The sequence below is a fragment of the Thermobia domestica genome, chromosome 5, assembly GCF_964235325.1.
Source record: "Thermobia domestica chromosome 5, izTheDome1.hap1.1, whole genome shotgun sequence".
NCBI classification, from domain to species: Eukaryota; Metazoa; Arthropoda; class Insecta; order Zygentoma; family Lepismatidae; genus Thermobia; species Thermobia domestica.
The window spans coordinates 88,544,572-88,557,374 of NC_137458.1; the positions used below are offsets into that span (position 1 = coordinate 88,544,572).

The window sequence follows — 12,803 nt, forward strand, 5'->3', positions numbered from 1 at the left end:
CACAATATTCTTCCAATACCACTAAACGTTCAATATAGCCTTACTGGGTGTCAGTGTGGGTTTTACCACAAACTATGGATCTTCTCGCTTCGACCGTGATCTTATGGTCGTAAGACGTCCACTTTTTATCACTCATAATGAACCGCTTCAGAAATGGCTCGAGTTCGTTTTGTTTCAGTAGGCATTCACAGATGGAAATTCAATAAAATATGTGTTTTTGATTCAGATCATGTGGCACCCAAACGTCGAGCTTCTTTTTGTATATATAGGCCATTGTCGTTGTCATGACTGCTTACGTGGCGGTCTTACTCGACTGTCGCTATTATGTTAACCTCTTTTGTTGTGATTGGTCTCCCACTGCGTGTAGCATCCTGAACATCTAAATTTCCTGAATGAAACCGACTGAACAATTTTTTCTGTTGCTTTTGATAACGTATTTTGCCCATAAAAGTACATTTTTTTCCAGATCTGCTCATAATTTGGCCCTTTATCGATAAAAAATTGTGAAATATTGCACAATTTGTGAAAAGTTCACTCATCTTTATGACGCAGTATCTTGTAATGCCCAAGTAGTGTGTTGTAGTTGTTATCTTTTATTCTTATTTTCAGTGCATTTAAATTTATTATTTTATTGGACTTAATTCCTTTAATTTTCTGTTTTGTTTAACGTTCTGTCGTGTTACAATAATTGAAAACATTTACTAGCATATTCCATGTATACACAACAAGATGTACTCAGGCTCGAACTGGCCAGGAATTCCTGCCGCCCCCCCCCCCCCTCTCTCTCTCTCTCTCTCTACATACATATATATATATATAATGAATATTGAATAACATGGAAAGTAAGATATAACATGTCTGCTGTGTTGGAGCATAGTTACTTGTGGTAGTTAGTTCCGTTTCCAGAGTTCGCTGACCCCCAGCATTGAATGTAGTCTTGGATTCCTATTATTGGAATGAAACTAACAGTATTAAAAAGTCCTGTTTGTGACCTAGTAAGAATATATTTCAACAATATGAAGAATGGGACCCAGTATCATATTGTCTACATATGTATTGGGGCCCCATGAATGCTGAAATGAGACTGACTTTTATAAAGTCTTGCTGGGGCCCTCTGTTAGTCGTTTTATAAGTTACTGCAACACCATAAAGAAGCAGAACAAGTCCCCACCCTTGGATCCCATTACCACGCATAAATGAAGCTGACATCTTTATGAAGAAAAGCCATTCACACACCTCTATCGCATAAAAAAATTAAGACGATGAAACTTAATATCCTTTGTGAGGCTTCTGCATGCTACATGGGAAGGGAAGATGGGACCCTATACCCCCCAGTCCGAAGTTGGGTGTACTTTAAACAATTGACGAAATAATCTTAATTGGTATAGAAAAGAGAAACGAAAGCTCTTTTTGTATATGTAGAAGGTGCTTCAAATTATCGGAAATAAAAGTACAATTTACGAAATAATTAACTTCCTTAAATATTTCATAAAATCAGTGTCAATAAAGATAATTACGAACAAACATTTTCGAAATAGATTGAACTATATATTAGAGCCTGGAACCCCAATATTTAGAAGAAAGCCTTGGATGTAAGCAGCCGTCTAAGAACTCGAAAATAATTAGTCCTAAGTATTCTGATTTTCGAAGTGGAAATCAGTAAACGAACTATGGTTTGGTATGCTTAAGCTTTCCCTTTCGAACATCGTAGTGACCTCAAGAAAAGCTATCATGTTTTCACAATAAAAGTAAATTCTCCAATTCCGTAAAATTTTAGTTTCTCATGTCAATGATGCCAATTTATCAAATGGTTTATCAAATTTCGCATTCTTTGGAATATTAATGATACAATTTTGTATTGAATTCGTAGTCTTTAACTGGAGCTAACAATACGTAATCAAGGTATATTTCCAATGACAATAATATTTACAATTGGTTTATATTTTTGTTTAAATGGTATTATTTAACCTTACATGATGGTTGATTCGTACACAGATGGCGTTCTTTGTTTTCCTTTTCAGCTTCAACAGTGGATTCACGTATAGCGAAAGGTAAAATGATATACTGAGTTTTGTATGTATATGTAAATGTTCTGCAAAGTTGAAGTAACATAATAATTCAATGATGATGATGATGATGAAAAATAAAGAATTACTACCATATGATAATTATTAAAAGGAAATAGATAAAATGTTAATGGTTATAAAGATGCCTAAACGAAATTGACAATATACCGCATATCACGAGTTCATTTCTTACTTCCTGGAACAAGAACACCACACAGGAACTTGAAACAAAACGAAAACATCGTTAGTGATTTGAGACATACAATTTAAACCTGAAGATGGAGTTGAATCTTCCCGAGCGATGTGATTCATCAGCCAGGTGAAAATATTGACTTAGATGTTTCAAGTGCAACGTCAGAAACCAATATTTTTACCTGGCTGATAGTTTGAGAAAACGTATTTGAATTTAAACGTATTTCTCCCTTTTAATGTAACAGTTACTTTTGCGAATGGAGCTATATGTTACTTGATTACTTGTCTTCTATCTACATTCCTATAATACAACCTAAATACCATTTTTTACTCACGAGATCGATAAAGATGGAAGCGTCAGCTTCTTGAAATACTACCGCAGATTGTATGCATTATTACTACAATCCGTTGGAACATACCTGTCTTCTAAAAGCATACTGATTGAACCAGAACTTATTCTACGAACTATTAAACCCAGACTTAACCTAATGTTATTCTATGGGCACTAAACCTAAACTAAATTGCTGCTAGTGCTGCTGAATCTTCTGATAAATTCTACTATCTACTAACTTTATTCAAACATCTATATACTCTGTGACATTCTACACACTAAAATATGCTTACCTGAAGTGAATACTTACCTGTGAACATCTTTGTTTCACTTGAAGATTTGTTTCTATTATTTATATTCTGTTGTTTTTAACGTTAATGTATATTATCAGTTATAAATTATGTAAATGTAGCTTTTCTTTTTTTTCAATACTTCAGCAACATCGACAACCCTTCCAACAATAATTTTTAAAGATGTCAATGCTATTGTTAAAAAGAAGGCTTAGAAACGAAGAGTTACGGTCATCATAAAAAGAGAACAGTATTTAGTAGGCAAACACGCAACTTCTATCAGTTTTCGTAAAGCTAAATTTTGAATGGTCATTATTCATAATTTTAAATGGTTTATTTCTGTTAGCAGTTTGCCCCCTCCCCCCTTGCACGCTCTTCACTTCCCCAGTTTGAACCACTGCTCTATTCAAACTGGAACTGGTAGAAATGGATTACTTCAGGTTTTAACAATGATATTAAAAGCAGTTTTGTGCAGTCAGTTTAAACGTCTCAAGAATATATTCCATTTCCATTTATACTTTAAACTAAAACCAAAGTGGTAGAAATTACTACCACTTCTGGTTGCAATCGTAACTGAGGAACCTCTGCCAATTTATTTTCCACTATTCGTTTTTCTACGTTTCATTGTACATTTTCTCCGATTATTTTCATTATTACTATTATTATTTTGTAATTGTCATTATTTGTTAATTTTTTCATTTATATATATTTGTATTTTTAATTTTTTTTTTCTGTATTCCTTTCATTCATTATTCTTCCACTCACTCACACTTCACCTACCCACCCGTCTTATTATTTGATCTTCAGTCAAATTCTCTCCTCTTTCCGTCTGTCAATACTATCACGTAATCCTATATTCCAGCCTGGCGCCCACCTGGATATTTCATAAATACTTTTCTGTTCTTTAAAATTTCAAAGAACAGAATAGAAATCTTCGTATCATAACATTGACTCAATTCCTATATAGTATTTCACGGGTTATTCTTTGGAAAGTTTCAATTACTTTTTTATTCAAATCTTCAAAGTCTGTATGTTTCTCTATAACTATATATGAAGAATTCAGAAGGTGTTAGAAAAGATTTTTGAGCAGTGGCGTTGTCTTACCTGGTTCATAAATTCATATGAACTACCAAATATTTTTTAAAAAATATGTTTAATATTTAGAATGTTATAGTATCATTTCGTTTCTTTATTACCTTTACTTCTTTTTCTTTCATCTGAAGTTTACTTTAAATATTACACACACTCTCCACATGCTTTTACCCTTACTTATATGCATTCAGCCATTACATCACTTTCGCAACAGTGCTGTGCACAAAATGGGTTATTCTGTGTATAGTGAGAGGATTTAAACATGCCGTGTTGACAACTGTTGTTGATTGATTTCCTGTAATGTGACGCTGTAAACATAATTAAAGAATACACTTCTTTAGCAACTAAAAATACAGTAGGAGAATATAAAACGTGTAAGTCACCCTCAATCAGTTATGTACATTTGTTATTGTCTCAGTTTTTTATAATGAAACTAAACTGATGGAACAGACAAGATGACAGCTTTCCAAGGTCATACCTAGTGAAATGTGGAGATTTAGAACTCTTCTGCCGACATTCCCAAGTTAACGCAGGATAAAATTGCATTTCATTTTTTTTTTTTTTTTTTTAAAGTTTAGAAGAAAGAACGAAAAAAAAAAACGCTCCGACTTTTCTTTCGGGTACGGCTTACGTGCATAAATAAAATTAATATTTGTAAGAAAAGTTAATAACTTACGAAAATGATGTACTTTGTAACAATGTTACTAAGGTAAAATTCTTACCTTCTGTATTGTGAAAGCCTGAAGGAAATATCGGAATTGATTTTCCTATATCAGCATTATTCTTGAACACATGCAAAATAGGAAAGAAGGCATATGATTATTAGCAGTAACGTACGTTCAGGTATAACACTTATGGAAAAAGCCGTTAACATTTTGTTTATTGGCGTGATTTACTTCAGCTCGGTAATTGTATTAGATGCGCTGAGACATGATTCTTTCAACACAATTGAAAGTGACAAAAATGAAAACATGTGTGGTGATATATTGGTTGATTTATATGTATTTGCTCGTATTTATTATGTATTTTACATAGTTTTATAGTGTATATAGCAGTGACCTGCACGGGCCGAGCTTCTCTTTAGGTCCAGCCAATTAGAGTAGTTGTAGTCGTGAATTCTGTTGAGGGGTTGCAAACTGCTGTATATCATTTAGTGCATTGATGGAACGTGAAAGGGTAGAAAAAAGTTAGAACCTCATCAGCCAAAGTTAACTGTCATAAGAAGGTGAAAACTAAAACGCATCGATATTTTAAAACTGATTTTACGAAACCAATAAATAGCTGACAAATTATAATATAAAAATATCACTGCGTTGGTTTCCTAGCGTGCTATTTGCAGAGGATTCGCAGGAGGATTTAACATATTTGGTGAAATAAACTTAAGACATTTGAGTGAAAAAGTAAAGAAGCACGGGAACTGTGAGAAACACATAAACTCTATGTTGAATTTAGCCAATATGAGTACACCAAGTATCTATCACAACTCGCTGGTAGTTATTACGTTTCTATCAAGGTTCGCAACAAGCTTCTAGGGAAAAAGTCACGTTTGCTAACTTTTGATTTATTACATTAAATTTTGGATGCGTTTTAACTTGCTCTATATTTTCCTTATGAGTCAGAAGATTAAGAAAACGCTGGCGTTTTTCTTAGTTTGGCTGACTTCATGAAATGTCTTCGCCTCCCTGCTGTCTAATGGCTAATCTATGTGCCTTTAATGCATGAGATCCCAGATTCGATTCGCGGTGGAAGAGCATGGAAAACACTACAGTAGTTCAGATTTCACTGTAAGTCATGTCGTATATAGTTTAACTGGGACAAAGAACGTAAACACAATACGATCAATCATGAAGTGTCTTGATACAATAATGCAAGAAGCAAATGGACAAAGCGTCTGTAATTAAAGGGGACCCTGCAACTTTCGTAATAATTTTCTGTCTTGCATGTCGCATGATATACTGGTACATACTTCGGAGGAAATTTAAAGATTATCATATCTGTTATATTCAGGTATATAACACAGACGTTTCGAGTCTAATGCAGATGCCGTTAGTGTATCATCGTGGAATTGATGGTGAATCCGTAGAAATGTATTGTGACTATGAATCTACCGGCACACAACAGAACTCTTGAAAATCGTAAGAATTCCAATGTTGCACTTCAGAAACTGAAAGATGCTTTACCATGTTAGAATATCAAAGAAAATAAATAAATGCATAAATCAGAGTCGTCGCAGTGCATTGGCTATCAATAGAGAAGTAGAGTAGTATCAATAGAGAAAAATTGGTAAAGAATATATTAGTTTCCTGCTCAGGAGAACAGAGTTGATTTCATATACAAATAAAATAGAGCGTTTGCTACTGATATATATTATTACGTAAAAGTACAGTGTATATATGGTTACTTTTATTGATATAATCGTTTTTCTTATTTAGAAAATTGAAAGTACTAACCAGCCGTAGAAACTATATGTTTTAACAGCTGTGAACTACCGAAAAAATATGTCACGAGACGCCACTGATTTTGAGTAAGCATTGAATCCGACATGACCAGACATACAGAACCTTGAGTTACAGGAAGAGGGATGTCATCCTCCAACTGAAACACATCTTTGATGGTAGTCGTTTTAATCGTTTGATTGGACTATTGCGTGACAAACAGCTGCTTCCTTTTCAGGATTTCACCTGCGACCACTCACATGTTCCTAAAATACAACTAGGGTCCCTGTTCCTTCAAATGTTTTATGTTTCACCATTATGGAATCGTATTTAAGTAGAGAAAAAAACACCAAAAGCGACATAGGTCCGTAAACCGACATACCGCCCTTTTTTGGGCTGGAACACACTGCACTCTGGCGGACACATTATCAGTAGTTTCTTCTCTCACCACTAGGCGGAGCAAGTGCAGTTTAAACTAGTTGTGAGGGTGGATTAGTATGTGAGGAGCATTGTTTTGTTTTTCGATGTGCTAAAATTTCTGTTGATATTCCATATCATCAGAAATCGAAAATTATTTAGAGGTAGATGATTTACTCATTACATGCTTTTATTCTTTAAGTTATTAAGTTTGTAAATCACCGTGGTTATTGTGTCAACTGATACTCTTTGGTAGTGAAACCTGTACATACATGTAGGAGTAAGGTGTTCTATAAATCGACATACCCTTTCATTTACAAGTCTGCAAACCTGTCAGAGTCGTAAAGCTACTCAAGCGGCAGTAGTAACCTCGTCACCGTATAAAAAAGAACTATTACCTACGATGGAGAAGGTGCAGAGAGAAACTGAATGGAACGCAGGTAGAAAAGGAGACTCAAAAGAAAATGCAAGTAAGTCCAAGTCAAGGAAAATTATAAGGTATGAGCAAGTAGACAATGACTCATCATTAGATGAAGGTTTAGTGCCCAGCGTACCAGAGAGTAGACTAATGGTGCATTCTGTATTTTTTGCGAAAGATTCTTTTCGGAAGATACTAGCAAAGAAAAATGGGATCAGTGTATATCCTGTGAGGACTGGACTCACACAGAATGTGCCGGTGTGGAAGGGGACCTTTACATCTGCGATTATTGTCATTGATTTAGACTCAATATGTAATTCTATAGTGATATTCCTTCTTAATGTTTACTTAACTTACAAAATACCCATAAATGTGTAGACTATTTAGAACTGTGAATTGTGCCTAATACCACGATAAGACTATTTCTATCAGCACTTACTTCTACTTTTAATAAGCAAAGTATGGTGCAGATCTGATAGTATCTTACAAGTGAACCTACTTTTGTGCGTAACAGAACTTATACTTTTCATTTTGCAACAATAATTTTGTGAAGGTATGTCGGTTTTGGGACCTGGTTTCTAAAAATATGATTTCCGAGACAATTGAACAAATCGTCATAATCGTGGCAGTATATGGCAGTTTTTAAAACTGGTTACATAATTTTATTGAGTAGTGTTGCTGTTTTAAAGAAATATATTTACTTCATAATCCTGGTCCTTCAGTTCAGCTTTATGAGCTAAAAACAATGTGGTATGTCGGTTTTGGTGCTTTTCCTCTATATTGTGCACCCTATTGTGACAAATATCGGCCATGTATAACTCTTCCAAAGTTAGCGTACTAAAGGATATATTTTGCCTTTTATTTTTATTTATTTATTTATTTATTTATTATTTATTTTTTTTTACAAAAAAGTAGATTTTTTATTTCATTTCGATAGTTGCCGGCTGTTCATCACTTGCTAGTACAATACACATACCTCTCCAAGATCTACTAAATAAAAATGAATGTTACAATGTTTAACGGCTAACTCCTCCTAAACCGTAGCACCGACTTTGATATATATATATATATATATATATATATATATATATATATATATATATATATATATATATATATATATATATATATATATATATGCATAAGTGAACCTGGTTGAACTTAGGTTTTTATCATATTTTCGGCAAGGAGAAAGGGGTGAAAGGGAGACACACAAAAATAATAGAAAACGACCGATTTTATTGTCCAGACAGTACTTTTGAGGGTCGCTCTGACGCATATTGACACGCTCGATGCCATTTAAGTCCAAATTGAGCCCCTATCAACATGGGAGAGAGGGAAGGTAGATTTTTATCATTATACTGTCGTTGAAATGCGTATCAGAAGTCTAAAGGGTTCAAATACTTTTTACAAGCGTATATTCCCCGTGCAAAGAACGGGCATTTCAGCTAGACGGGAGAAGAAAATTATCAATAGAAAATGACTTACATCATCATCATCATCATCATTATTATTATTATTATTATTATTATTATTATTATTATTATTATAGCAGCCAAATCTGCATAAATGAGGAACTTGCATTTGGGAATCTTGTCCTTAAACATTATTTCTATAAATAGAATTAAGTTGCACTTGCAGTCCTACTTATTCAGGTTTGACTATATTATTTATTATAGTATATTTATGATTTATCCATATTCAAACGGATTCCCCTGCATTAGAGACCTGCACGGGCCGAATTTTTCGGCCCGAGCCTGGCCCGATAAGTTTCTTAAAATTCTTGGCCCAAGCAAGGCCCGGGCCCGATAAATTTTGAGTTTTTGGCCCGACCCCGACCCGATAAATTTTTTAAAAAATTAGCTCGAGCCCCAATCTTTCTCAAAATTTAGTACTAAATTTGACCTAACCCTCAGAAACATTTTCTAAACTCTGGTTCACAACCTGACGCTTGCCTCCCGAATGGTACCATTGCCTCATAGAACTTTGCCTGTCATCGAGAGAACAAAAACTCCATTCCCTGTAACAAAAATCTAACTTAATTGATTTTTAGCATAAAGTGAAGATGGCAATATTGGTTAGCGACAGGCAAAACATTCCCACCCCTTCTTGTTATATTCTGAGTTCAGTGAAGGTTAAGGTCAGAGCTCAATTTACCGCATAATGCCTGCAATCCTCTGTAGTGAAAGTGTAGCCGCTAAGCAACACAAACTGTAAATAGCTATTGCATTCTTTGTAACATTCTTCACGGACACACTTCTTCAACGTTTGGCTTTATTCCAATTATCGTTTAACGAAAGTCAATAATTATTAAAGAATTGCAATTAATCGGACCCAGCCCGGCCCGACCTGAAGAGAAATCAGTGTCGGCCCGCCTAAGCCCGGCCCGGCCCAAAGAAATAGCAGAGTCGGCCCGCCCAAGCCCATGCAGGTCTCTACCCTGCATATATGTAACGCATATATTGACTGAAGTATCCACAACTCATACAATATATTTACGTTAGTTTAATGGACGGTTAAATATAATTTCACTATCAGTCAAATATTAAAGCAATAAGGATAGACGTTAATCTGTTTTGAACATTGTTATTTAACTGTTTTTCTACGAAAGAATAGTTGATTTAATTAAGATTATTTTTTATTAATTTACAGGACTTATATGTGTACTTATCAGAAGATCCTGATTTCAAGAATTTCACGAGTAAAGAAGCGTTGATATGGAGCAAGAAAGGACTTATATATGGAGATTGGTATGGGGGACCAAATGGTGATGGCACATACACACATCACACTACATTCGATGTTCCCGAGGTAAGTTTTTGGTTTAGTAGCATTTGTGTTGGGTCATTCCATATCAATGCAACCCGTTGTGGCACCTACCGACAGCAATCTTCGTGATAATGTGGCAAAGTTTTATGTTTACCAGTATTGGAATATAGCAACATTTTAGATTTTTTTTGGATGCAGTGTTTCGAAGATGTAGCTCGTTAAATTTTATCAGCTTATTTATAATAGTTGTGAGTATTGCTAAGTGCACGATGAAACATAGAAAATGCATGAAAATAGCTAGACATGATTTTTTTTATTACGTTCAGTGTACTTTGTAGCACTGTATTAACTGTTATTTGTGGATAATTTAATTATTGAATTCTAATTGCTAAAATATTTAAAATAGTAGAAAAAACGAGTGAATATATAATGTACGAAAAAATAAATTGCTGTATCTGTAAAACAAAGGGACTTATATCGCATATCAAGTAACACTGGCGTGATCTCAGGAATCCAAAAGTGTAATTGTTTCTTTTATATCTTGTATGGTTTGCACTTTGTGAACACTTTAAAGGTTAAAAATAACGTACATGCACATGTCATCCTGTCTAATCAACAACTGTAGTCACCGTACCTATTCCGATTACACACGCGAGAGAATGTCCAGTGAAATATGGTCACACGCGTGCTGAATCCGTTCCTGTACAGACCTACTATGGCGGGGTTGTTCATCATACACCATCTGGTTTAGATGGCCTTACAACCAAAAATCAAAGGGTGTGAGGCCAAATCATCTGGCCAGTCATTCCACGGGATCACAACGGCCTATCTTCTTCCATGGGAATTGCGCATTGAGCCATTGACGAATACCAGTGTCATAGTGGGAAGGAGCCCCTTCGTGTTGAAAATAGGAAGGAAATTTACCGTATGGGTTCAGGAGGTTGTGCAGCACAATATAAGAATTGTAAAAGGTTCTTAAATGTATGCTACTATAAAAAAGACTTAAGCAATTTAAATTGAAAATAGTAATTTTGTGCATATGGTCGTGGATAGTTAGCTTGCTGGTACTTGTGAAACATTAAATCTAGTGTGCAAGGGACTCTTAACGAACAAATAATTTATACTTTCGACATGTACAAATTCTGTAAGGAAACAGTATTTATACCAAGGCAAGACATGATGCCATTATATGTTGAACTTAGTGAGGAATTTCATCAAACAATAAGTCCCAGTTCCTCACTTAGCGCTCCTATCAGTTAATAAAATTGGAACAGATTACACCATCACTTCGCAATTTGATTCGAAACATAAACACAGTGATTACACTTGATGTACAGATTTGTATGTGTCGTATTTTTGGATTTGGTTTGTACTGGATTTGATGAAGCAGTAAATGTTGAAGGAAATAACTGTAAAATTCATCCATGCATGTGGTCCGTTACTATCATGTTATTTGCATCATAGGGGGTTCTTTTGAGATGCTCTTTCAAAATATATGCTTACAGGAACAAGGAGAACATACCAACCTGCTAAAATACCAAGTTATTTTGTCCTTTCCAATGCTTGAAGAACATCCAGTGTGGTTGGAAACATATGTACATAAAAATATGTAATATGTATTAGAGCTTATTATACAATTTATTTTACTTGGCGTACAATATATATGGTGTGTGTACATTTCTATATATAAAAGTAGAAGTTCTGACTGACTGACTAATCAACGCTTAAGCTAAAAACTTGAAATTTGGACGGCACATAAGATTTGTGGCGTACCACTACGGCAGGATTTTTGGAAATTCGACGTGGAAGGGGTTGCATTATTGAATGAAATGTTCATATCTCGGAATCCCATTAGGTTAACGAAATTAAATTTGATATTTAGACTTTTCATTTTAAATAATTAAACACGCGTTTTTTAATGGTTGACAGAATGGAAGAGAAAAGCGTGATGGTGAATCACTAAGATGCCTATACGAGATAATGAAATTTCTTGCGCGACATCGAATTTAAACGAATTCTGTGTGAAAGATGCGAAAGAAGGAAGGAAAATTATTGCCTGCATTAACACATGGTCATTTGCTAGTTTAAGACATATAACTAAATTTTAAAGGCACTGGAGAATTAAAACATATATGTATTACTGGAAAATAGTAGTAAGCAATGTGAAACTAAAGATTTTTTTTTTACCATTCATGTCTACAAAATATTGTTTCTTGTGCTTATTTCACATAACATTAAATATTAATGTGCAAATACGAGCAATTTGAAGATAGAGCAATTTTTAAATGAGGAATAATATTTGTGGTCAGATTTAGCTTATCTATATGGTTATTAAAACAAACTAAAATATTCACGTTTACTATTCTACCTCTGTTTAGCAGTAATAGAAATTCTAAAATTTGTAATAATCAACGCTTATTTTGAAACAAGAAGATGTTTCTAAATGTAGTAATTCAAATTCCACAATGATTTTTGTTCAAGGAGCTGTTGAAAACTGTGATTGTGGCCATACCACTTTTGTAATGGCTGCACATAACATACACATGAAATATTTATTTGGTGTTCACACTTTGAATAAACAAACATGTTCATCAGTTTTAAGAATATCTGAGATAGTAGGTGTCAGTTTTAAAGAAATTGGTTGAATTAACGTGAAATGGCTATTTCTCCAGTCACACATGCACAATCAAAGCAAAAATACTTCCCCGCCGTTAGATTTTCCGTTGTCGGTAATTTTGGAATACGGTATTGGTGAATGTACAACCGCGAATGTGATACGACCCCAAGAGTTTG

General features: G+C 34.4%; 1 protein-coding gene across 1 annotated transcript in view; it reads left to right on the forward strand.

The window, feature by feature from the left end:
- Positions 1-12,803, forward strand: part of LOC145685991 (putative lipid scramblase CLPTM1) — a 90,658-nt gene that overhangs the window by 38,238 nt on the left and 39,617 nt on the right. Inside the window, exon 3 of the mRNA XM_081758802.1 lies at positions 9,894-10,052. Within this exon, the coding sequence (XP_081614928.1) occupies positions 9,894-10,052 (159 nt within the window). The remainder of the gene's footprint in view (positions 1-9,893; positions 10,053-12,803) is intronic.